This window comes from Sebastes fasciatus, chromosome 5 (assembly GCF_043250625.1).
Source record: "Sebastes fasciatus isolate fSebFas1 chromosome 5, fSebFas1.pri, whole genome shotgun sequence".
NCBI classification, from domain to species: domain Eukaryota; kingdom Metazoa; phylum Chordata; class Actinopteri; order Perciformes; family Sebastidae; genus Sebastes; species Sebastes fasciatus.
The window spans coordinates 29,110,024-29,137,841 of NC_133799.1; the positions used below are offsets into that span (position 1 = coordinate 29,110,024).

Consider the following 27,818-nt stretch of genomic DNA (forward strand, 5'->3'; position numbering starts at 1 on the left):
GTTTATGTTTTACTGTTTTATTTAATAGACATTTTCAAAGCACAAATATTTTTTGTGTACTTTTACTTGTGAAAAACAGAACTCTTTGTTCGTGAACATAAAATTTCCAACCAGGTTTGGCTGTTTAGATATTCCTGCTGTTAATAATAAGAATCACTGCCACCTTATTTTCCATATAAAAAAGATTGTATAACACACTATAATGTAGTTGTAAGCAAATTTAAGGTCTATTCAAGTTTTTATAGGTAGAATTGTCAACAAAGTTAAAGGTACGGTGTGAAAGATTTGGCGGCATCTAGTGGTGTGGTTGGAGATTATGGTATTGCAGTACCCCTCCACTCACTCCTCCCTTTCAGAGATGTGGTAACGTGAGCCACTGAGTGCAAAAAATGCCGTTAGCCACACTCAGAGGCCATCCTTACCATAATAACACTACTTAAACCTGCAGTAGGCAGAATGTTTTTGGCATCGTTGGGCAAAAATTCCATAATAATCTTTCAGCATATTTTATAATTAAAGTGTTCTGAGAGAAAACTAGACTTCTGCACCCTCTCATAGCTCTGTTTTCAGGCTTTAGAGAATCTAGTCCGCGACGGGAGACTTTGGCCAATCACAGGTCATTTCAGAGAGAGTGTTCCAATTAAGCGTTCCTATTGGCTCCAGCTCCGGCTGGTGGGCGGTGCTTGGTAGTTACAGTAACAGAATATTGATTCATATATGATCAGCGTTGCCTAGTTTGACCATTTGATCGGAGTTCGCGAGTGATTGAGTGAGTCAGACTCCAGATCAGCTCTGATTGGTTGTTTTTCTCCGGTCTGTGAAATCTTGCAGATGCCATTAGGAGCACCGGAGGACACAGAGGCACATGATTTTTTCAGATTACCTGTCTCATGTATTACTGTCAGGATATAGTGATCGTTTTATAGAAATAACTTTTTTTAATCATATTTGCTCCAATTCTACCTTCTGCCTTCAGATGCTGGTATACAAACAGAATAAATGGCAAAATCATATAAGACAGTTGTATTAATAATAATATACAATATGTCTCACTAGGATAAGATATAATTGTTAGAGATAAGTAAGATATGAAAGGATAAATCATAGAGTAATATAGATCTGGAATTTCTTTTCTTGACAAGATAATGTTTTACACTCCATAAAATACCAATATTTTTATAACTTTATTGGACACATAAGAGATGTGTTTTTTCCAGTTAAGCTGATCATCAGTGATTACACCTAAGAACTTGACATGGGGAACATATTCAAGTGCATTATTAGCTATAAGAATGGGGCGAGGATGATCTGATAGGGTTCTATTTTTAGGTTTGAAGATCATGTAAGCACTCTTTTTAACATTAAGGGATAATTTATTGCATTTGAACCAGATATCCATCCTATCTAGAACATTGTTCATATGGAAATATTTGCAGGTTAGAAGATCAGCAAGTGGACCAATAAAATATTGAGCTCTTCTGCCATCTCGTGGTCTACAGATGCAGCTGATGGAAGAGTTATGATGTCATGCCATGTATTATGTTGTGTGCTACTTATTTAATGTTAAACTGATAGTTTAGTATCCAGGTATTATCTTTCAATTTAGGTTATCTTCAAGGAAATGGATTTTATTTAATTTCAGGTAACAACAATATATTTCATTGCTTATTGTCGTTTTAGTTTCATTTTACGATAATATCCATGATTAAGAGTCCTTCTGGTGGCTCCAAAGGTGCTTTGTCCAAGCCCCCTAGTTCTAACAGATGATGAAGATAAGCAGTCCGAGCAAGAGAGGGATCATACCCAGTCTGAATGTTGTGACATTATTACATAAACTGGTTCCACAACAGGATGGTCCACTGTTGATGGTAACAACACTTTGTATGATGGGTAGGCTACCCAGGCCAGCAGCAGCTGCACACAGGTTTGCAGATGCACATCCAAATGCTGGAGAAGTGCTGGACCCAATTGTCACTGTAAATGAAAAATCATTGTTTCACAACGCAGCTTCTATTGTTGTCAGTTAGCTTTTTTCAGGAAGAAGTATTCAGATCCTTTACATGATTAAAATCAGCAATACCACAATGTAAAAATACACTTAAAGGGACTGTTTATAACTTTTTAAGCGTATAAATGTAGCGGGTCGGCACACATGCGCGTTCGCATATGCGCGCTCGCGTGTGGCCGGAGCCTCGTCTTCGCTGCCTGCTCTCCTTCACTCAGACAGCGCGCGCGTCCTCCACCTCTAGACGTGAACGCGCGCTCACTACACACTGCAGAAGAGTTAGTTTAGCTCTGAGAATATCTAGTGAATGCACAGGGGATGTTTGTGCAGAAATAAATGCTGCAGCTCCTCCAGACCAACAGAGCTTTCCCGTGTCTTGTGAAGTGACGGAGCTCTTCAGAGAGTTACGTTGTCTTCTCGTTACCGACCGGGTGCCGGTGTCTCCTCTGCTCTCTCCGGCTGCGGGCGGAGAGAGCAGGGAGACACGGTGCAGAGCCCCACTGCTTCAGCCTGCACTTAGGCAACACTAGGATCAGTTCTAAATCATGTTCATGGAGAGACCTTCGTCTGGTCAGCTAACATTACTGCCAAGCAGCTGAAATATAGAGTGATATTGCGGTTTTAGCTGAAGTGTGTTGCCTCACTGTTTTGAGCGACGCTCGTTCAGGTATATTTAGAGCGAGCAAGCGCGAGCCCGACAATGACTTTCGTTGATTTCACGGCCACAGGTGTCGCTGTTAACAAGCATTTCTGAAAGTTACAAATAGTCCCTTTAAAGTGTCAAAAGTAAAAGTGCTTTCTCTTTCAGAGTGTTCTATTGATATATATATTTAATGGATTATGATGTGTAACTTGTTGAGGTGGAGCTAATTTTAACGTCTTTACCTACTGTGGGTTGCGTTTTTGGGGGATGATAATAAGATCTTAATCTGTAAAGTAACTAGTCACTAGAAATGTCATATAAATGTAGGTATACAGTAGTAGTTACCTGTTAGTACTGTAGTGCAATAAAAAGTACAATATTTACCTCTGACATGTTGTGGATTACAAGTAGGAAGTAAGTGTAATACAAATATTCAGAATTGTTCAGTAAAGTTCAGTAAATGCACTTCACCAGTTTCCTCCACTGGTTGATTTTACAGATCACACATGTAGTAATTTGTTTGAGATAATTTAATGTAGTAAAATACATTTTGTAAACTATGTGTGATAAAGACTCACCATTTAATTGAAAGCAGCGGTCCTCCCCTCCCTTACACTGTAATGGAGTTGTGCATTGAGAGGTGATGGGGTTACAAGTGAAACACTGTAGGCTGTTATTTGTCTGAGCAGCAGGGACTGAAACAGAAAATAAAATAATTTGTTTGACGAAGAGAGAACATTTAAGTGTCACAAAATGAAAATTTAACGTGTAAGAAGATTGCAGGATGTCATTGTTCCTATTTTATCGATCCTAACTTAAATAAGCTACTTATCCATCTATACTTACAAGGTAGAGTTTCTGCATTGCAGCTATCTGTTGCAGCACGTAGCAGATGCAACTGCACTCGCAAAACCCAAGTTGGCTGAAAATGTCTGAGAGCTTGTGGCTGGACACAGAGAGGACGATGCACACGCCTTGAAGATTTGCTGTGCTGTAATTCCAGATGAAGTGACTACAAAATCAAAACAGCAGTTTGTTAATGTTGCTTTGCAGTACATGTATTTCACTGAGCAGTACTATGACATAAAGAAATGAAATGACTACCTTGAATGGAAGCTGTTACACACATCGTCTCTGAGGAACAATTTTGTGGTACTGTGTTAGAACATTGCGTATTTGTGCAAGTTTCACACTGAAGTGCTCCAGCTGCAATGGGGAGAAAAACATTGAATGATGATCACATCTCAAACGTCAAATCAAATGTTTTAAGTGTATTGATGGTCTGTAAATGCTGAAGACTCACCTTCTTGTGTAAAAGGTTTTTAAAATGTCTAATATGCACTACTAGACTTTTACTTCTGCACATATATACAGTACTTGCACAGCCAAGTCTTGTCATGTATATTACCTAATTATTGTAATGTAGATTTTGAATAGAATTCTGTTTACTTAATTTTTTTTATTTCGTTGTATTTATTATTCTAAATTGTCTTTATCGGTGTCCTATCTCTATAGACTGCGTCTTCTACTGCTGTACTGTAACGTGAATTTACCCTCTGGGGATGAATGAAGTGTTATATTTTCTCTATCCTATCAGATCTATTATTTTCAAGTATATGAAATGTGTTTTGGTTAATTAAAATAAATCATCTGGTGATATTAACAGTAAGATTTAAAATAATTTCGGGTAAAATGGAAAATGTCTTAAAAATTAGACTCTATTGTACCTGCAGAAACTATATTGTAAGAATAACGTTACCTGTGCTGGAGAGTGCCCAGATGAGAGTCAGTGAAAGGATCAGCTTCATCATGATGAACAGGTAAGTACTGTTTTAGTTTTCCTCGATGGTGATACTACACCTTATCAGCACCACTACACTTTATATACTGTACAGGTGTTGAATAAATGTGCGTCACATGCATGCGTAAAAACCTCAGGGATTGGGAGTGATCCAATTTTTACACCTCCTTTTTCGTCACTTGAAAAAGCATCATGTCAACACACCTTCCCACACCCTTTTTTAAAATTTTGATAATATTTACTTAGAGAGTGAAGTGTATATACTTAATTCTTAATTTCTAAATTTAAATGATAATAATTGATTTTTTGGGTGTCTTTAATACTTTTTATCCTCCTCTGCATTCTGAAAATATATATAAATATTTTTATTTTTGTTTTGAGTTTTCTAGTTCTCTACTTCTTCTTTACTAACAGTATATCTGTATTTCAGACATTGAATGCATGTCTGTCTTACAAAAGGTGTGTAGATTGTGTAAAGACCATTGTCAATATCATTTGGATGCCTTTTAATAATTCTCACAAAATAGCAGTAATGCACATTAGTTAGTTTTTCATTTATAATTGGTTTCATGTCATGCATCAGTGAGTCTGAGATGAAAGAAAAACAAAATGTCCTTGACGCAATGTCCTTGTAGTCATATTGTTAACATTCAGTGATGCAGTGTATTACGTAGGCTGTAGTGTTTTCCAATGCAAGTTAAATTTGGAACTATTTATTCATATCTTGCACTGCACTGTAAATTTATTCTACTGTTTAATCCCGACTGTTCTATTTTATCTTATTTGAACCCTCTGAGACCCACTTTTTTAGGGAGGGGACAGGGGGTCTTTAGGGGGAGATAGCAGGTCAGCAGTAGATGCCACATAGAAGTGGTGACATCATCAGAACGCTGGGAACCTGAAGAGTAATTTGAGATGCAGCTCAGCACTGTGTGTCAAGATGTTCCCGTCATAATTCAGAAATAAACGTGAATTATTTAATTAATGAAAATAAATTGTAAAAGTATATATATATGGTCATTCCCATCCTCGATTATGTCTCATAAGTTGTTGTGGCAATTTTTGGGTTAATACTATTTGTTACACTGATTTGGTGCAAAAAAGAATGTTCCTACTCGAGAATTGATACAAAATTATAAAAAACTGTGATCAAAAACTTTTGACATTTGGAGATTTCTGCAAGAATAGCATTTTTTGGCCGACCAGAGAAGGCGAGCCTACCAAGACCTGTTGAGATTGGCATTTCAAGGAAGACAAATATAAATATTATCTTGAGCAACGAGTTGATAATTTCGCAATGAGAAATTTGCTTTAGGTCAACAGTCAACAGGGCGGTGCTTGGTATTTACAGTAACAGAATATTGATTCATATTTGATCAGCGTTGCCTAGTTTGACCATTTGATCGGAGTTCGCAAGTGATTGAGTGAGTCAGACTCCAGATCAGCTCTGATTGGTTGTTTTCCTCCAGTCTGTGAAATCATGCAGATGCCAGGAGCACCGGAGGACACAGAAGCACATGATTATTTTCAGATTTCCTGTCTCATGTACTACTGTCAGTATATAGTGACCATTTTATAAAATAACTTTTTTTTAATCATATTTGCTCCAATTATACCCACTGCTGCTTTAAGGAGCAACTAAAGTCAGACGGCGGCCGGCAGTACCACGGTTTTGCACTCTGCGACTCGTGATACCGCAGTTTGGCCTTCAGATGCTGGTATACAAACAGAGAATAAATGGCAAAATAATATAACACAGTTGTATTAATAATAATATACAATATGTCTTCCTAGGAGAAGTTATAATTGTTGATTGGATTTTTTTTTCTTTTTCTTTTTTTTTTTTAAATGTATCTTTGTGTGCTGTATTTTTAAAGATGGTTTATTTTCTGCATTACAATTGTTTACAACTGGTCACAAGCATTGCTTCAGTCAGAACAACAGCAGTAAATGCATATACGGTAATAAAATAAAACAAAATACAAGAGATATACAATAACATATGCATAGGTGTGTTGAAAAAGACCCTGAGGGCTTGTGAAAGGAACTCACCCAATTAAAAACAGCTGTATTACAAATTTACAAGCAGACATAAATATATATTTTTAAATATCTAAAAGAAAGAAAAAAATAAACTATTTTCAATCAAGAAATGCTAGAGATAAAAAGACAGGAAGGGAAAAAAAAGAACAAAAATACAAATAATTGAAGCTGCAAGCAGCGATGAACGGGCCCTCGCACCTTCCCGCACGTCAGGGGTACTGGCGAGACGCCGGTCGACACACCCGTACATTTCAGTGACCATCGGACACTGCACGCACAAGTTAGACGTTATTTCCTTGCCTCTTTGTTTTTTTGGAGCAAATGTGCTCAGAAAGGACAAAGGGGGTGTGATGTGGGGGTTGAGAATGTGTATGTTTATATTTAAAACTAATTCAAGTTTATGTATTTGATCTTAATGTGTGTCAGATAATGCAGTGCGTTAGAAAAGATGGTTAGTTTGCATGCAAGACCTTGTCTATGTGAAGCATAAACTAAACACATCAGGTGTGGCAAAACCAGCTACCCAAATATCTCTAATCTTTTAACTTTAATCTCATAATATTACAACTTTTTTTCTCATATTATGACTTTTTAACCTAAACTTATGACTTTTTTCTCGTAATATTACGACTTTTTTCTCGTAAACGTATGACTTTATTCTAAAAATCTAAGATTTATTTGTTTCCTCATTGTGGCCCTAATACTCTGTCGTACTCTTGAGTCTTAACAGTTAAAAATAAACCTCAGTCAAGTTGATCCAAGCTGTCAGACCAGTTCAGACACATTTTTCACTGATGTGAACTCAGATTACAATCAAACTGTAGATGAAATCAGGTGGCAGCAGCAGCAGGGCGGTGACTAAAAGCTACGGTTTGCAGTTTGAAGCAGCCTTCACTAAATTTACAGGAAGTCACATGTTTTAAGAGAAATGAGACGTTGTTTCCTCTTAAGCGTCACGTTAATATTTTAGATTATAGCTTCTGTGTACTTCTGTGTACAGTGAACTGTGCAATTATTTGTGCAAAAGACATCAAGTAGTCCGACTCCAGCAGCCATGACCTATGAGCAGGTTCTGAAATGAACTTTTTTCATTGCCTGCCACTGTGGCAAACAAGTACCTTTTTTTTGTCTGCCACTCAGAAATGTTATCTGCCACTTTTGAAATCTCTGCGCCAAATGAAGGAACAAGGCAAAAGTGAGCATGGCTCAGATACCCCCGCTCACTGCTTGATCCCTACTAAAGTAACACCAAAGGTTTTGCCATTTTGGAAAAATTCAAAAAAGGTTTGGGCACCGTGGACTTCTAACCCCCAAAAGGCACAACTAGACCACACTGTCAACCATCATACCAAATTTGAAGTTCCTAAATTAAATAGTTTTGCTCCGGACACGAAAATGTGACAGGTGAACGGACGGACGGACGGAAGGGCACGTGGAACGCTATATATCCCCAACTACTTACGGGGGTATAATAACATCTTAGATCTGATGTCATTCAATGTTCAATATATTTTACACAAAAAACATTATATGCATGGTAAATTACAATATTCGAATTACACCGTGGCTTCCGGGGAGCCCTATTTTTCGGGGCAAGGAGGGTACTGTACACAGTACTGTACTGTACTTTGTTATTGTCATCTATAGGGGTTGTTTGCATAAAAACACACAATTCAAATGATTATGATTATTTAAATATTTGCTTTGATTAGAAAAATCTTGGCAAGCTGTTGAGAGCTAGTGTTAGGATGTTAAACAGGTCATACTGTAATTCCCTCTCTATTATCTATTTTATATTGCTGTGAAAACATCTCCTTTAAACAACTGGATTTATTCAAGTTTCTCGCCAAAAACATAATTTTACGAGGTTACATTTGAACAAGACGATAACGTAATTTACCAATAGTCATTTTTCCTGAGCTTGAGTTTGAAGGCCACATAATAATAACAACTGCCTAATGCCTAATGTGCCTAATGGCACCTCCATTAACATTAGTAGATCTGTTATTTAACCAAGCAGGACTGTGCTGCCCACCGGCTGCTAACAGGTAACATTACTAACTCTCCTCCTGGCCAACAGGTTTGTTGTTCACAGTGTTGCATTATCAAGGAAAAAACAGGGTGCGTCCCTCAGGCAGTGTCTCCGGTCCAAAACAAACAGCAACATGATACAATGTGCTTATGCGTCATTGTGCACGCGTTACTGTGGAAGGGCATCAATACAGAGGAATCAGTAGTCACGGAGGCTTGAGATACCAAGGAATCAGACAATAAGGAGTCTGTTCTCTATTCCCTCCCCTAACATTTTTTACTGTCTGCCAAAATGGCGGATGGCCTGCCAATTTTACCCGCCAACAATTTACCTGCATTTGGCGGGTGGCGGTTGCTAATTTCAGACCCTGCCTATAAGTATATGTGAATAATAAGTACAATATACAGCTGAGTGAAGGCAGGCAGTTCAGAGGAGCAGAGTACAGCATAGACTATGGTCCTGGAGACCAAATTATTAGGCTGAATGTTTCAGGGAAAATGTAAATGATATAACTCATATCAAACCCGACGTTCAGGAATTATCAGCCTCACATGTGACTGAATGGAAATGACGATAAATAATGTAAAACGTGTTTGTTGCTGACAGACAGACCCTCCGTCTCTCTCTGACTTTAATAGTATCATTAATAAAAGTTAAAGGGACTGTTTGTAACTTCTTACACGTGTAAATCATTGCGGGTCGGTGTCTCATGCACGCTCACGTGTGGCTACGCTGTTCAGACAAGACTCCAACAGAAACTACACGGAAGCACCAAAACCACAAAGTTCTATATAGTGAAGCCCATCTATTAAACAGTGTTGGCTGCGGTCAGAGACCGTAGCTTTGGTCTCCAGGACCGGAGTCTATGCTCCTTTGCTCCTCTGCCTGCTTTGCCTGCCCTCACTCACACACCGCACTTGTTATCACTCTTTCGCTCCACTCTCACATGCATGCGCGCACACTACACAATGCAGAAGAGTTAGTTTAGCTCTGACAATATTTAGTGAATGTACAGTGGACGTTTGTGCAGAAATAACTGCTGCAGCTCCTCCAGACCAACAGAGGTTTTCCGTGTCTTGTGAAGTGACGGGGCTCCACAGAGAGAAAGGTTATCGTCTCCGACCAAAACTCTGAGATCCCCTGTTACCTCCGGCCGCGGGCGGGAGGCTGAGGCAGGAAAAGCCAACACTAGAATCAGCATTGATTCATGGGAGACCTTCGTCTGGTCAGCAGTGTCGGCGTTAGGGGCGGGCCATAGGGGTCCAGGCCCGTCCAAAAAGGTCACTGTGCCCACTCAGCTGAATTCTCTCCTCACAAAAAACTAAACTGAAATTAAAGCTGCAAGCAGCGATGAACGGGCCCTCGCCCTTATGGGCACGTCTGGGGAACGCGCACGTCGGGGCACGTACATGTCTTCAGGCCAAGACTCTTTTAAAACATGTCAAATTTGGGGAAGATTGGACAATGTATAGTCAATTTACAACAACTTCCTGTTTCCTGTAGGGGGCGCTATGACGTTCACTCATAATACCACATATATGTCTTCAGGCCTGGACTATTATCCAGCTTGTGAAGTTTGGAGCAGATTGGACTATGTATAGTCAATTTACAACAACTTCCTGTTTCCTGTAGGGGGCGCTATGACGTTCACTCATAATACCACATATATGTCTTCAGGCCTGGACTATTATCCAGCTTGTGAAGTTTGGAGCAGATTGGACTATGTATAGTCAATTTACAACAACTTCCTGTTTTTTGGCGAAAGGCGGTTATTCGCCGCCACGCCACGGCAACATAGTTCGATAACTTTTTAATCTTTGGATAACTTTTCATCACAAAGGTCTTAAGATACTACTTACCAAATTTGAAGTTGATCGGGTTAAGTCTCTAGGAGGAGTTCGTAAAAGTATGCATAAAATACATAAATTACATGAAAAACACAAAATTCAATATGGCCGACTTCCGGGTGGGCGGAGCTAATGAAACCCATTGAGGAATATGTTTGAAATAATGAGTGAGATATGCCTACCAAATTTCATGAATATAGGAACAACTTTGACCAAACTACGGCCTAAAGTCAAGTTACAACAGCCTCCCGTGTCTTGGCGAAACATCAAAATTCAACGCGCCGCCACAAGAACGCCGTTTCATGAAAACACAAAAGCTTCGCAATTTAGCATCCTGAAGGTGTTGAGATTCGGTTGCTCGACTTTGAGATGGATCTCTTGAATGCTCTAGGAGGAGTATTGCAAAGTTCCCTACCTAAAACGTGACAAAATGGCGTCTTCTCACATGACGTATGACATCACCGTTCGAGCGATCAAAAATTCCTTCGCAATTTAGCATCGCAGTCGTGGGAGGGTTATCCCACCCAAATTTGACGCGAATCCGATAAACCCTGTAGGAGGAGTTCGTAAAAGTATGCATAAAATACATGAAAAACGCACATATTCCAATATGGCCGACTTCCCGGTGGGCGGAGCTAATGAAACCCGATGAGGAATATGTCTGAAATAATGAGCAGGATGTACCTACCAAATTTTATGAATATAGGATCAACTTTTACCAAACTATGGCCTTCCACGCATTAGGGGGCGCTATAGAGCCCACTAAACACGCTGAACCCAAAAACTGTACGTTCACGTAAAGTTCACAGGTGTCCATCTTTTTGACAACTTTCATGAGTTTTCGAGTATCCAAAGGGCGTCAAAGGCATGTTCAAAGGATAAAAGACATAAGGGGGCGCTAGAGAGCCAACGTGCCACGCCCAAGCAAAATTTCACTACTAAAATAAAATAAATACTAGTTTGGATGTGCGTGTAAAGTTTCATAATTTTTTGTGCATCCTAAAGTCCTCAAACATGTGTTCGTAAATTTAAAAAAAACGCAGGAAGTCCAAGATCGCTGACTTCCTGTTTGCCGAAAAAATCTCAAAAATATTTAATCCGGGTATGTGGATGTGAGCAATGACATACTTGAATTTCGTGACGATTGAAGAAACTTTCTCTGAAAAACTGCCTAAATTAGGGGGCGCTATCTCGCCCGCTGGTGACACCCGAGCCCAATCACTCCAGAACATTGAATTTCCCCCCAGTTCTGAAGCATATTCCACTTTTGGTGAGTTTTTGGGGATGGCTAAGGTCCCAAAAAGGCAATCTCCCGGCAGAAAAAGAATAATACTTAGAAAAACAATAGGTTTCCTTGCACTTCGTGCCAGGACACCGTTAGGGCCCGAGCACGAAACGGGGTCCTGGCACTTTCGTGCTCGGGCCCAAATAATAATCCTTAGAAGAACAATAGGTCCTCCGCCGACGTTGTCGGTGCTCGGGCCCTAATAATAATTCTTAGAAAAACAATAGGTTTCCTTGCACTTTCGTGCCAGGACGCCGTTGGGTCCTGGCACTTTCGTGCTCGGGCCCTAATAATAATCCTTAGAAGAACAATAGGTCCTCCACCGACGTTGTCGGTGCTCGGGCCCTAATAATAATTCTTAGAAAAACAATAGGTTTCCTTGCACTTTCGTGCCAGGACGCCGTTGGGTCCTGGCACTTTCGTGTTCGGGCCCTAATTATCAAAATAATTAGGGCCCGAGCACGAAAGTGCCAGGACCCAACGGCGTCCTGGCACGAAGTGCAAGGAAACCTATTGTTTTTCTGCAGATTATTAGGGCCCGAGCACGAAAGTGCCAGGGCCCGAGCACGAAAGTGCCAGGACCCAACGGTGTCCTGGCACGAAGTGCAAGGAACCTATTGTTTTTCTGGGGATTATTAGGGCCCGAGCACGAAAGTGCCAGGACCCCAACGGTGTCCTGGCACGAAGTGCAAGGAAACCTATTGTTTTTCTAAGTATTATTCTTTTTCCGCTGGGAGATTGCCTTTTTGGGACCTTAGCCATCCCCAAAAACTCACCAAAAGTGGAATATGCGTCAGAACTGGTGGGAAATTCAATGTTCTGGAGTGACTGGACTCGGGTGTCTCCAGGGGGCTCCATAGCGCCCCCTAACGTACGCAGTTTTTCAGAGAAAGTTTCTTCGATCTTCACGAAATTCAAGTATGTCATTGCTCACACCCTCATACCTGGATTAAATGATTTTGAGATTTTTTCGGCAAACAGGAAGTCAGCGATCTTGGACTTCCTGCGTTTTTTAAAAATTTACGAACACATGTTTGAGGACTTTAGGATGCACAAAAACTCATGAAACTTTACACGCACATCCAAACTCGTAATTCCTTTGATTTAGTGGTGAAATTTTGCTTGGGCATGGCATGTTGGCTCTCTAGCGCCCCCTTATGTCTTTTAGCCTTTGAACATGCCTTTGACACCCTTGGGATACTCGAAAACTCATGAAACTTGGCAAAACGATGGACACCCGTAAACTTTACGTGAATGTAAAGCGATTGGGCTTTGCGTGTTTAGCCGGCTCCATAGCGCCCCCTAACGCGTTGAAATTGTAACTTTGTCAAAGTTGATCCGATATTCATGAAATTTGGTATGCGTATCCCACTCATCATTTGAAACATATTCCTAATTGGGTTTCATTAGCTCCGCCCACCCAGAAGTCGGCCATATTGGATTTCATGTCATTTTTTGCGTTTTATAGGCCGCGTACTTTAACAAACTCCTCCTACAGATTTAATCAGATCGAGTTGAAATTTGGTCAGGACCATCTTAAGACCTTGAGGATGAAAAGTTATTAAAATCGTGAGTTTTCACTTAACGACCTGACCGTGGCGTGGCGGCCATTTTGAGCCATTCGCCATGAAATGGAAAAATTGATATCCGCGCTCCGGTTTCACCTACAAGTACAAAATTTGGTAGACAGATGTAAGATGTGGAGAGAAACAAAAAAGCCTCTTGGAGGTATGCCCAAAACTCAACAGGAAGTCAGCCATATTGAATTTTATGTGCGATTTTGCCCATTTTTCGCCCATTTCTGGGGATTTTTGTAGGCCGTATACTTTAATGAACTCCTCCTACAGATTTGATCAGATCGAGTTGAAATTTGGTCAGGACCATCTTAAGACCTTGAGGATGAAAAGTTATCAAAATGGTGAGTCTTCACTTAACGACCTGACCGTGGCGTGGCGGCCATTTTGAGCCATTCGCCATGAAACAGGCAGTTATTGTAACTCAACTGTACATAGTCCGATCTGCCCCAAATCTCTCAGGTATGATGGTGGTCCAGTACTGAAAAATATACTCATAGCCCCGCCCCAAGACGTTAGCCCCGCCCCCTTTCATATCTCATGAACCGTTTATAGTAGAGTCTTGTGGGATGTGTCATATCACTCAGCAGAGAGTGGGTTAACCCTAACTCAACTGTACATAGTTCGATCTGCCCCAAATTTCTCAGGTATGATAAGGGTCCAGTCCTGATTATATGTAAATGCAAAAATATAGTCATAGCCACGCCCCCTACACATTAGCCCCGCCCCCTTCCATAACTCATGAACCGTTTGTCGTAGAGTCTTGTGGGAGGTGTCATATCACTCAGCAGAGAGTGCCTGTTTCATTGGTGAAGGTTATGCCCGCCCCCTACACATTAGCCCCGCCCCCTTTCATAACTCATGATCCGTTTGTCGTAGAGTCTTGTGGGAGGTGTTATATCACTCAGCAGAGAGTGCCTGTTAAGTTGGTGTTGTTATCCCCGCCCCCTACACATTAGCCACGCCCCCCTTCATAACTCGTGAACCGCTTGTCGTAGAGCCTTGCGGCAGGCGTCATGGCGCTAGTCAGAGTTTCGGTTTCACGGTGCCCGGCCGCGTCGGTCGGCATCCCGCCAGCAACCCCGACCCGCGAGGAGGGGCGAGGGCCCGTTCATCGCTGCTCGCAGCTTTAATTATTAATTATATTGAATAATATGATTTAATTTATATGAAATCATCCTCTGGGCACCACTCTTTGAAACAAAGAGAAAACGATAGCACATTAATGTAGTCTCAAAGATAAGTCTCATTAAATATACTGAACTATCAATTTGGAACTTTGATTAATAATTAAATTAATAGCTATAATAAAAATAGATAGTAAAGGTTGAAGGATATTAGAGTTCTTGACATAGCAGCGGTTGGCATTATTCACTCTTGTACAATATTAAACAGACCAGCATGTATAATCCACAAACATTTATTTACAAGATAATAAAGGGTTGAAACACACTATTAATCTAACTAAATAACTAAACTAAACAAACCAAACACAGTGTGTGAGCATGTGTGTGTGAGACTGAGAGAGACAGGGACAAAGACAAGATGGCTACCTGTCTTGCATGGCCTACAGACAATATGGTGAACACTGTAAAACTACAAAAATGGCCAGATCAAAGATGGCCGCCAACATGTTACCACATGGCCTCTTTGTTCTTCGGAGCACATGTGCTCAGGAAGGACAAAGGGAGGGGGCTGATGTGGGGGTTGAGATTATCTGAATGTGTATGTTTATGTTTAAAACTAATTCTTTATGTTATAGTTTATGTATGTGATCTTAATGTGTGTCGGATAATGCAGTGAGTTAGAAAAGATGGTTAGTTTGCATGTGTGGGACCCACAGTAATGTTAGACATAGTGATGGACATTGGACACCCCCCATTCTCATTCACATGTATAATTTATGTATTGTTTTATTTTTAATCTGATATATGTGTATGTGCACTAGGAGCTAATGTTTTGGTAGGTTAATCTGTGTTTATAAAGAGTAAAACTCACACAGGTGTGACAGGCAAGAATAATGCAAGAATAATTAATTTTTCAGGCATAATTCATTTATTTAGAGAAAAGCTAATTTCTTTGTTGTCTCAGTTATTACTGTATCATTTTCAGGACATGTCATTTAATTTTTGGATGTAAATATGCATAAAAACTGGTCACTGTAGAGACTATGCAGCACATATGCAGTGAACCAGAAAGAGGAATAATGCAGATAGGTGATGCAGATCCTTGTGTGTGTGGGTTGATTTTGCGTTGATCTGTTGGTAATGCCTCGGGGTTCCAGTAGGGGGATCACGCTCCTCTTCCTCACTCAATACAGAGACGAGTGAAGGGAAGAGCTGCGTGTGTGATTCATTCATCCTTCTCTCTCACTATTTCCCCTGTTTAAGGTAAATAACGTCCACAAAGCACTATAACGTTGTAAATACATGTTGTTAAGAATTCGTTATACGTTGTTGTTGTTCATTATAGAGGAAAAGTGCACATTTTGCACTCTGTATTGTTTTAAAGTTTCTAGCTAATGCTGTTGCTATGTAAACTAGCTGTCGGATGCATCGTTGTCCCGTCGTAGAGTCCGTCTGGTTACTTTGTCGTCGGCATTTAAGCTAGGTTGTTACGTTCATATATGTGTATGCAGTTGTTGATTTTATAACATTTAAAGGTGAATTCATGTGTCTAAAAAAGTTAAAAAGCTAAAAGGTTAAAATACATTTCATAAGAGAGACTTCATGCTGTATTTGAATTAAGAACATTTAGAAACAGTTAAAAAGATAATTTAAATGGTTTAGAGAAAGTTAAAAATGTAATTAAGCCATGATTACTGTGGTCCAGAAACTGAGTTCTGATGTTTAAATGTATGAGTTTTGTTTACATTGCATTACATTTCAAATGTAACTCAATACAGAGACGAGTGAAGGGAAGAGCTGCGTGTGTGATTCATTCATCCTTCTCTCTCACTATTTCCCCTGTTTAAGGGGCACAACACAGGCACTTTGGCCAGCTAAGGGGTCCTTTGGGTGAGATGCAGGAGCGCGTATGCGTCATTCAGCAGACGTATCGGCAGTATGTAGCCGCGCAATGCTAATGTGCTGTGTTTCTGTGTTTCTAGGTGAGCTAAAGTGGTTAAATGATGTATAAAAGTAGCGACACAGATGTATAAAGAATGTGTATGAATAAGGGACCAGCGGTAATGCAAACATGAGATTTATATCGGAGTTTTGCAAGTTGTTACAAGGATGTTGTGTGAAATAGTGCTAGCCGTTTGCTAATGAGGACATTCGTAGTGTAACCAACAGGGGCCTGCTAGGATATAAGTTGTGAGTGTGCAGAATGTTGTCAGGGTTAATGTGTTTTGAAGATTATACAGGAAGCAGACATTTTATGTTTATTGCATGTTCATAGCGAACGTGAATGTTTATAGCGCGTCATTCAGCAGACGTATCGGCAGTATGTAGCCGCGCAATGCTATTGTGCTGTGTTTCTGTGTTTCCAGAAAAAGAGTGAAATATATATTTTTTAAACTTATGCACGCCTGGAAGTCACTTTGTGTCAAAGTGTGCAACAAATATTGGAGGCACCGCTGGGATGATCAACGCTGTGCTCAGTGTGACAACGTGGACGGGGATTGCCTTTCACTGACGTCGACGGGAGAGCGCGTCATCGGGGGCGCAGCTACATCAAACACAATGGATCTGGAGGAGCTGGCTGAGACCGTGTCTCAGAGACTATGGCTTTTGCAGCTGGATCAGCTCAAAGAGGTGTTTGATGCAGCTGAAATCCCGAGGGGAAATGTCACAACAAGGCGAGCATTGATCAGACAAATTACAGAATCCATGGACGATGTGATTAATGATGAAGAGGAGGATGTTGCAAGGCATCATCTAAAAAAACTGCTGAAATTAGTTGAGCAAATCATAGAAAAGACTGGAAATGCTCATAGTGAAGAAAACACAGAGAGCATAGCACAAGATAGCCAGAAAAAGGCTGAAGAAATGAGTTTAGAGGAGAAATACAGCTCCAGCTAAATAGTCAAGCGCTGCAGGATGAAGTTAGGAGACTGAGTGAAAGAGTGAACAGTGCATCTCCAAGCCAAGTTTCAGCTCCACAGAGTGTGTTGCCTCCAGCTGTGAACAGGCTTCCAGAAGTGACAATAAGGAGAGAATTCAAGATCTGTAGTCAGATAGGGGAAAAGGGACAGAAGGACAGACTGTCATACACAAACCTGATGCATCAGATGGACAAAGGCCTGAGTAAAGGACACAGTGAGGCTGAAGTCATGGAGGCTGTGGTCAAGTCAATCAGTCCAGGTTTGAGTCTTTGTGATATGCTTGAGATAAAAAGTGACCTTACCCTCCCCCAGCTAAAGGCCATATTAAAGGGACACTTCAAAGAAGACAATTCTACACATCTATATCACAGACTAGGAAATATAACACAAGACAGTCGTGAGTCTCCTTAAAACTTCCTCTTTAGGGCAATTGAGTTAAAGGAAAGGCTGTTACTTGCTTCAAGAGAAGTAGAGCCAGATGAACAGTACAGTTCCGAGCTCATCCAGAAGAAATTCTTGAGGTCAGTTAGTACTGGGCTGTTAAGTGACCATATCAAGTTTCAGTTTAAGCCTTATCTCGATGATCAGAGGGTGACAGATGAAATACTCATCGACAGCATGAATGAAGCTGCTAGAGTTGAATCAGAAAGACAATCCAATCAAAGGAAGAACACAAGCAGCAAAGTCCCAAAAGTAAATGAACTACAGACAGAACGGATCGACGAACCGTGCCCGTGTACGGTACGGAGCGTTCACACTAATCAATCGAACTGGATTTTGGGGACAAGTGGACTCGGATCCGGGTCCAGTTCCCTGATGTGAAAGCAGACTTATTTACATATAAAGACTGAAAGTGTTTCTAAAAATGAGCCGCAAACTGAACCAGTCCGACTGTAAACTGATCTCACCAGGAAATGGACACAATTATTAACAATGTGTGTGCGTGTAGGTGTGTAATTAGTGTCTAGGTGTGTGTTGTTGCGTGCCATTTTTGGTATGATGTTCTGCAGAACAGAACTGGTTGAACCATATTTACCAGAAACAAAAAAGACTTTCTGTTCCAGCACGTCATTCATGATTGTCATCACACCTTCACACATTCACTCAGCTGCTAAACTTCACATTAAATGAGGTGTTTTCTGAATGTGGTTTGGTCTGATGCTTCTGTGTTGGCAGTCTGCTGAAACATCGTGGTTAACGTGAGACGCATTCCTGTCCTGATTGGACCAGTCCGACCACATTCCAGAACAGTTAACAATAAACCTTCAGACTGACGGAAACCACCTGGACCTGGACCTGGTCCAAGATCTGGTGCTGGACCTGGTCCAAGACCTGGTGCTGGACCTGGTCCAAGACCTGGTCCTGGACCTGAGTTTCCTTAAACATGTGATCAGTCTAACATATTAAAATATGACACATTTATGTTGGAAATGTGATGAATGGTGGTAATAATATTTTCAATTGATGATTTACATGTGATCTAATTTATTCTGGGTTTAGACTAGATTTAGTTGCCCCAAATTTCTCAGTTATGATGAGGGTCCAGTCCTGAGTACATGTACATGCAATTCATAGTTTTCAGACATGTGACACGCGCCGCTAACTGGAGGGCAAAACAATGGACCAAGATGGCGGCTCACAGTGAATTATCCGTAGCAGGGAAGCACAAGCCTGTCAACTTTACATCTGTTCAAAGCCACGAATATTTAGATCATCTATCAACATCAGAAAAACGAAGATACAAGCACAAACTACAGGTTTTGGGGACCTGCGATCCATATACAGCACCCGCCGCAGTATTTATTTCACTAAAAACAGCGAAGTCGCTGCCAGAACTCCACTTTGGCGATGTTTACATTTATCTTGTGGAGACTCCCTCACCTTACACGGTCGCCAGGATGAAAGCCTACAAAAGTACGGACAGTTACATGTATTTTCGATCTGGATGGGTCAATAATGCTGCCGTTTGGGAGGTGAAGGACAAGAAATTCTTCATTGTCGAAGCAAAGGTGAGTTAACTAACGTTAATTTTAGCTAGCTATCTGACGTTGATTCGTGTGTGGTTAGTTTCAGGGTCACTGTAGTCAGCGTTGGTAGGACAGTAGTGACAGGCAGTATTCATTTGGTATGGTTAACACAGTGTCTAATGACATATAAGTCTATTGAAAACTTATTTTTTCGATGTCAGGTAAACCATTCCTACAGATTAAATGAGCCGCCACTGACAGCCTGGGTTGTTGTGGAGGAGGAGGGACTGGTGCGATTTGGCCACTGCACCTGTATGGCAGGTTTAGGAGAGGTGTGTTCACATGTGGGTGCCATACTCTACGCTTTGCTAGCAGCTGTTAACAAACTGAGTGGCACTGCATGAACAGATGAAGCCTGTGCCTGGAATGAGCCTAGTATGGCAGCCGTAAGGACAGTAGGGTATGCACCAGGGAACCAGATAGCTTTCACAAAGGCCCAGAGAAAGAGATCTGCTGATGGTTGCGGTGACCTTCCCCCTGCCAAGATTCCACCTCCAACCACAGATGAATGCACAGCATTGTACAATATGCTACGTGTATCAGAAGACACTGAAAGGGAACCTGTCAAAAGCTCCATTTTGTCTGTTGTCCCTGGCCATGCAAAGAGGTACATTCCTCGGGCAGTGCAGCTGAACATCCCTGCATCCCTAAACAAAATGTACAAGCCCCAGTACAGGTCACTGTCACACCAAGAACTGCAGGCAAAGAGTGAAGAGATCTTTACAGAGTTGAGCATAACAGAAGAACAGGTCAGTCAGTAAATATGGTTGAAAACGTGCATATCAGGAATATCACAGGGACAAGTAAATAGGATAGCTCAAGTTCAGAAAACATTTTTTTCCACAGAATTCATTAAAGTTGTCTTTTTCACATTTTCCTTCAATAACATTTAATTAATCACTGTTTTGTTTTGTCACATATCACAAACTTAAATCAACCTTATTCAATTTTAGTGCTGTGTCATACAAAAGGAGACAAGACTACAATCAAAATGTGCCATGTGGTTTGACCAGAAGGCAGGAAGGGTGACTGCGTCAAACATCCGAGCAGCCTGCCACACGGACCCAGACAAACCAGCTGTCTCCTTGCTGAAGAAGCTGTGCTATCCTGTGGCCTTCAAGGACCCAAACAACAACACACCACATTCTCTCAGGTATTCATATCTACTTTTCACTCAATGAAAGCTTCACACAAAAATGTAATAATCAGAATTCCCAAATATAACAAAACCATAAGAGTGACAGGGAGGGTAAGCATGGCAATGCGCACAAACGTTTTTGAATACAGCCTTAAAACACTCTTCTTTCACAGCGTTCAGGCTTTTACAAAAACACTTCTTAAATCTACTGTACATGCAGACCACTAGCACAGCAACACGTTTCGAGTTGCACACTTTTCAGGCAGCAATCTTTGGTGCCTGAAAAGGAGTTGCCTCCTGAAAAGAATGCAGCTCAAAACAAACTGCCATGCAAGTGGTTTGCATGTGAGTTTCAGACAAACAGGCTGTGAAAGGATGAGTGTTTTAAAGCTATATTAAAAACTTTTCTCCCCATTACTTTTGTAATTTACATCCACTTATCATCTTGCTAGTAATATACAAATGATCAAGATAAATAACACATCTGCAAATAAAGATGTTATTTGGACTTCTGAAAGTAATGTTACTGTGATATAAGTGTACATTGTTATGGTAATAATTTCTTACTGTCATTTTATATTTAAGGTGTATATAATTTTTTCTGTTTTTAGGTGGGGCATTGAACACGAGAGAAAAGTAGTTGAGGAGTACACCAAGATGATGGAAAAGTTCCACACCAATCTCACTGTCAAGAAGGCAGGGCTGGTCATCAACCCCCAGTACCCATGGTTAGGGGCATCCCCAGATGGCATACTAACATGTGACTGCCATGAGATGGGTGTGTTGGAGGTAAAGGCACCCAGCAGCCTTCAGAATAGCACTTTGATGGAGAAATGCAAACAGGACAGCATGTTTTGTCTCCAAGAGGTTGAGGGGAAGCTTTCATTGAAGAGGGACCATCAGTACTTTTGTCAGGTGCAGACTCAAATTCACCTGACACAGGCAAGCTACTGCGATTTTGCTGTCTGGGGACCAGGGAAAGAAGGCAAAGGGGAAATCCACATTGAGAGAATACTGCCTGACACTGACTTTTTTGACACCATGTGTGAAAAGGTTCACATTTTTGTACAGAAATGTGTTATTCCAGAGCTTGTAGCAAAAGTGTTTACAGCTCCTGTTCTACCAACATCCCATGATACCAGCAAACCATCTGAAAGCAAGGGCTGTTACTGTGGGCTGCCTGTCCTGCAGAATGAAGATAGACTTGAGTGTAAATCAGGGATTTGTAAAAGACAGTATATCCACAGAAGTTGTTTAAAACTTGACACCTCGCATTCAAAAATGTCAAGTTGGAAATGCAGTGACTGTAAGCGGGAAATAGCTAAACAAAAGAAGGATAACAGGAAAAAAACTTGTGGCCGTTAAGTCAATGACAGTCTGCGTCCTGTTGCTCGCGCTTGTGCTTGCTGTAAATAGACATGAACGAGCATCGCTCAAAAGAGTGAGGCGACACACGTCAGCTAAAACCACAATATCACTCTATATTTCAGCTGCGTGGCAGTAATGTTAGCTGACCAGACGGAGGTCTCTCCATGAATCACTGCTGATCCTAGTGTTGGCTTTTCCTGCCTCAGCCTCCCGACCGCGGCCGGAGGGAGACACCGGCACCCGGTGAGAGACGATAACATGTGTTCGTAAATTTTAAAAAAACGCAGGAAGTCCAAGATCGCTGACTTCCTGTTTGCCGAAAAAATCTCAAAAATATTTAATCCGGGTATGTGGATGTGAGCAATGACATACTTGAATTTCGTGACGATTGAAGAAACTTTCTCTTAAAAACTGCCTACATTAGGGGGCGCTATCTTGCCCGCTGGCGACACCCGAGCCCAATCACTCCAGAACATTGAATTTCCCACCAGTTCTGACGCATATTCCACTTTTGGTGAGTTTTTGGGGATGGCTAAGGTCCCAAAAAGGCAATCTCCCGGCAGAAAAAGAATAATACTTAGAAAAACAATAGGTTTCCTTGCACTTCGTGCCAGGACACCGTTGGGGTCCTGGCACTTTCGTGCTCGGGCCCTAATTAAAGCTGCGAGCAGCGATGAACGGGCCCTCGCCCCTGCGGGCACGTCTGGGGAACGCGCACGTCGGGGCTCGTACATGTCTTCAGGCCAAGACTCTTATAAAACATGTCAAATTTGGGGAAGATTGGACAATGTATAGTCAATTTACAACAACTTCCTGTTTCCTGTAGGGGGCGCTATGACTATCACGCATAATACCACATATATGTCTTCAGGCCTGGACTATTATCCAGCTTGTGAAGTTTGGAGCAGATTGGACTATGTAAAGTCAATTTACAACAGCTTCCTGTGTCATGGCGAATCATTTAAATTCTCCGCCACGCCACGTCAACACCGTTTCATGAAAACTCACGATTTGAGCAACTTTTCATCACAAAGGTCTTAAGATACTACTGACCAAATTTGAATATGATCGGGTTAAATCTCTAGGAGGAGTTCGTAAAAGTATGCATAAAATACATAAATTATATGAAAAACACAAATTTCAAGATGGCCGACTTCCGGGTGGGCGGAGCTAATGAAACCCAATGAGGAATATGTTAGCAAGAATGAGTGGGATATGCATACCAAATTTTATGAATATAGGATCAACTTTGACCAAACTAAATCCTTCCACGCGTTAGGGGGCGCTATAGAGCCGGCTAAACACGCTGAACCCAAAAACTGTACGTTCACGTAAAGTTCACAGGTGTCCATCTTTTTGCCAACTTTCATGAGTGTTCGAGTATACCAAGGGCGTCAAAGGCATGTTCAAATGCTAAAAGACATAAGGGGGCGCTAGAGAGCCAACATGCCACGCCCAAGCAAAATTTCACCACTAAATCAAAGTAATTACTAGTTTGGATGTGCGTGTAAAGTTTCATGAGTTTTTGTTCACCCTAAAGTCCTCAAACATGTGTTCGGAAATTAAAAAAAAACGCATGAAGTCCACGATGGCTGACTTCCTGCTGGCCGAAAAAATCTCGCAAATATTTATTCCAGGTATGAGGATGTGAGCAATGACATACTTGAATTTCGTGACGATTGAAGAAACTTTCTCTTAAAAACTGCGTACATTAGGGGGCGCTATCTCGCCCGCTGGTGACACCCGAGCCCAATCACTCCAGAACATTGAATTTCCCACCAGTTCTGACACATATTCCACTTTTGGTGAGTTTTTGGGGATGGCTAAGGTCCCAAAAAGGCAATCTCCCGGCAGAAAAAGAATAATACTTAGAAAAACAATAGGTTTCCTTGCACTTCGTGCCAGGACACCGCTGGGGTCCTGGCACTTTCGTGCTCGGGCCCTAATAAATGAAAAACAGGATGACAATAACAAATGTTTGTTAAGGGATAATTTATTGCATTTGAACCAGATATCCATCCTATCTAGAACATTGTTCATATGGAAATATTTGCAGGTTAGAAGATCAGAAAGTGGACCAATAAAATATTGAGCTCTTCTGCCACCTTGTGGTCTACAGGTGCAGCTGATAGAAGAGCTATGATGTCATGCTATGTATTATGTTGTGTGCTACTTGTTTTATGTTATGTGTGTTCTTATTGTTCTGTGCTGTGTATTGTTCCTGTGCCTATTTATTTGTTAATTGATTAATTTATTAGATGTTTGGCCACTTGGGATCAGTGGAAACAAGTTGTGAACACAATTGACATATCACTACCTTTGTAACTTGATGTGGTGAAGATGTTAGCAAAGAGTTGCTTATGCATGCGGAGCATTATCATTCATTTTGTGCCATGTTTGTGTCCACATGATGAATGTAAATGCAATTTGTAAGTTAAAATCGTATTGCTCTGTTTTTTATCTCCAACTCATGAGAGAAATATCTGACTCTTTAGCTGCTAAATGCCCTACTATGTTCACCAGCTAGTCTGTGTCTGTCTGCTGTTTAATTTTATTTAATTTCAGTTAACACAAATATATTTCATTGCTTATTTTCGTTTTAATTTCATTTTACGATGATATCCATGTTTAAGAGTCCCTCTGGTGGCTTCAAAGGTGCTTTGTCCAAGCCCCCTAGTTCTAATAGATAATAAAGATAAGCAGTCCGAGCAATAGATGGATCATACCCAGTCTGATACAGCAGGCATCACCGGCAGCAGTTGTTGGAGCTGCAGTTGTTGGTGCTGCAGTTGTGGAAGCCACAGTTGTGGGAGCCGCAATTGTTGGGGCTGCAGTTGTTGGTGCCACAGTTGTGGGGGCCGCAGTTGTTGGGGCCACAGTTGTTGGGGCTGCAGTTGTTGGGGCCACAGTTGTGGGGGCCGCAGTTGTTGGGGCCACAGTTGTTGGTGCCACAGTTGTGGGGGCTGCAGTTGTTGGTGTTGTGGCAGTATTACATAAACTGGTTCCACAACAGGATGGTCCACTGCTGATGGTACCAACACTTTGCATGAAGGGTAGGCTACCCAGGCCAGCAGCAGCTGCACACAGGTTTGCAGATGCACAGCCAAACGCTGGAGAAGTGTTGGACCCACTTGTCACTGTAAATGAAAAATCATTGTTTCACAACGCAGCTTCTATTGTTGTCAGTTAGCTATTTTCAGGAAGAAGTATTCAGATCCTTTACATGATTAAAATCAGCAATATCACAATGTAAAAATACACTTAAAGTGTCAAAAGTAAAAGTGCTTTCTCTTTCAGAGTGTTCTATTGATATATATATTTAATGGATTATGATGTGTGTGACAGGGTCAAAAATGACTTGTGCATGTTTTATGTTTTATGGTTGATTTTATTCTATTTTGCATGTTTTATGGTTTTTATTCTATTGTGTGTTTTATCCCTGCATGTTGGTTGTTTTGATTGCTTTTAGTACGTAAATTGAAGTGTTTTTAAGAAGTCATGAACTGGAATGAGACCCATGGACAGCCACACCCCCAATCAAAGACACTGATTAGGAGAGGAGCGGCAGGTGTGGCGGAGAGCCTGCAATTAGCAGGATGCAGCACAGGTGGAGAGGACACAAAAGGAGAGAACAGCTTGCAGCGGAAGAGATCTTCAGTCAGAGACAGTCCAGAGACAGCAGTGCAGCAGAAAAGCCCTCCTGCTACTACCTACCAGCCCAGTGACCTGAGAGTCCTGTGAGACTACATGCAGCAGACCGTGTCCGCCAACGCAGATTCACTCAAAAAACTTAAGTACCCTTTTGGTACATTTACGTGGCGGACACACTGAAAACAGACCAGGATAGCTTTTATCTGGAGTTGTGATAGCAAAGTAGTGGAGAACACACTACTGGTCCTGGTCTCTTGTTATTTCACAGTTTCGGACGGTGCTGGAGAGACGGCCGAGACGGGCAGACGGCTGTTGGAGTACGGGAGGAGCTAAGACGCGGACACGAGGAGGATCGCTGGATTGGATTGGACTAGATTGGACTGAACTGGATTAAAGAGCCGGATTGGACTTGATTGGACTGGACTTTTTATAGGGTTTTTAACCTTGTTGCTAGTAACATTTTATTCCTTTTAGCTTTTAGATTAATCATTCATTTTTTAGACCCATGCTATTTTAATTGCAATAAATCTGGTTTTAATTTGATTTAAACTTCTGCCTGTGTTTTTAACTCTGCTCACCTGATGTAAAAGAACCTGAATTTATCAGAGTCCTAGGCTCCAAGTATTTCCTAGGTGGCGTTGTCGGCTCTAAGCAAAAAACATTAATTGTAAAAATCTAACTGGTACTTTAAGTTGCGGCCTTGCCATTGGCTGTTGGGCCCGGGCCACATGTGTAATTTATTGAGGGAGAGCTAATTTTAACGTCTTTACCTACTGTGGTCTGTGTTTTTGGGAGATGATTATAACATAAAATCTTAATCTGTAAAGTAACTACTCACTACAACTGTCATAAATGTAAATGTGCAGTACTAGTTGCCTGTTAGTTGCAGTAAAAAGTACAATATCCACAATAATGTTGTGGATTAGAATTATAAAGTAATTGTAGTAAAAATATTCAGAATTTTTCAGTAAATTTCTGTATATGTACTTCTACAGTTTCCTCCACTGGTTGATTTTACAGATTGCACATGTAGTAATTTGTTTGAGATGATTTAATGTAGTAAAATACATTTTGTAAACTATGTGTGATAAAGACTCACCACTTGCTTGAAGGCAGCAGTCCTCCACTCCCTTACACTGTAATGTAGAGGTGCATTGAGAGGTGATGGGGTTACAAGTGAAACACTGTAGGCTGTTAACTGTCTGAGCAGCAGGGACTGAAACAGAAAAGAAAATAATTTGTTTGAGGAAGAGAGAACATTTAGGCGTCACAAAATGAAAATTGAACGTGTAAGAAGATTGCAGGATGTCATTGTTCCTATTTTATCGATCCTAACTTAAATAAGCTACTTATCCATCTATACTTACAAGGTAGAGTTCCTGCATTGCAGTTATCTGTGTTGTAGCAGATGCAACTGCACTCCTAACACCCAAGTTGGCTGAAAATGTCTGAGAGCCTGTGGCTGGACACAGAGGACGATGCACACGCCTTGAAGATTTGCTGTGCTGTAGTTCCAGATGAAGTGGCTACAAAATCAAAACAGCAGTTTGTTAATGTTGCTTTGCAGTACATGTATTTCACTGAGCAGTACTATGACATAAAGAAATGAAATGACTACCTTGAATGGAAGCTGTTACACACATCGTCTCTGAGGAACATGTCTGTGGTATTGTGGTTGAACATTGCGTATCTGTGCAAGTTTCACACTGAAGTGCTCCAGATGAGTCAGTGAAAGGATCAGCTTCATCATGATGAACAGGTAAGTACTGTTTTAGTTTTCCTCGATGGTGATACTACACCTTATCAGCACCACTACACTTTATATACTGTACAGGTGTTGAATAAATGTACAGCACATGCATGCGTAAAAACCTCAGGGATTGGGAGTGATCCAATTTTTACAGCTCACCTCCTTTGTACGTCACATGCATGCGTAAAAACAACAAGGATTGGGTGTGATCCGATTTTTACAGCTCACCTCCTTTTTTGTCACTTGAAAAAGCATCATGTCAACACATCTGTGTCATGCATCAGTGAGTCTGAGATGAAAGAAAAACAAAATAAAAATGTCCATGACGCAATGTCCTTGTTGTCATTGTGTTAACATTGTACTGACAGGGAGGAAACAGTCTGATTTATTGTGGAAAGGAATGCCCTTACTCACTGTAAGGGACCAAGCAGTGAAGCAACGAGGAAACAGGAGTTGTTGAACTAATTTGGGCTTTTTATTCAGCCAAAAAATAACAAAACATTATTAAACAATAATTGAATACCTAGGTCTAACAAAAAAGAGGTTACAGTAATATAACAATACTTATTCCCACTATTAAACCAGATGTTAACTGAACAAAACTAT

At 41.0% G+C, this 27,818-nt stretch overlaps 1 protein-coding gene and 1 long non-coding RNA gene across 2 annotated transcripts; one reads left to right on the forward strand and one right to left on the reverse strand.

The window, feature by feature from the left end:
- Nucleotides 1–4: 4 nt before the first annotated feature.
- LOC141768231 (uncharacterized) lies at nt 5–26,964 on the reverse strand. Its single transcript, XR_012594023.1, has 4 exons — nt 26,830–26,964; nt 26,562–26,678; nt 24,764–24,948; nt 5–1,808 (listed from the first exon to the last, which is right to left on the reverse strand). It is a non-coding gene; the product is annotated as an uncharacterized LOC141768231 (long non-coding RNA).
- LOC141768615 (uncharacterized) lies at nt 20,269–22,264 on the forward strand. The gene is made up of 2 exons (XM_074637011.1): nt 20,269–20,458; nt 21,055–22,264. The coding sequence occupies exons 1-2, from the start codon at nt 20,304–20,306 to the stop codon at nt 21,806–21,808; spliced, it is 909 nt and encodes a 302-aa protein (XP_074493112.1). The 5' UTR covers nt 20,269–20,303; the 3' UTR covers nt 21,809–22,264.
- Nucleotides 26,965–27,818: the final 854 nt, after the last annotated feature.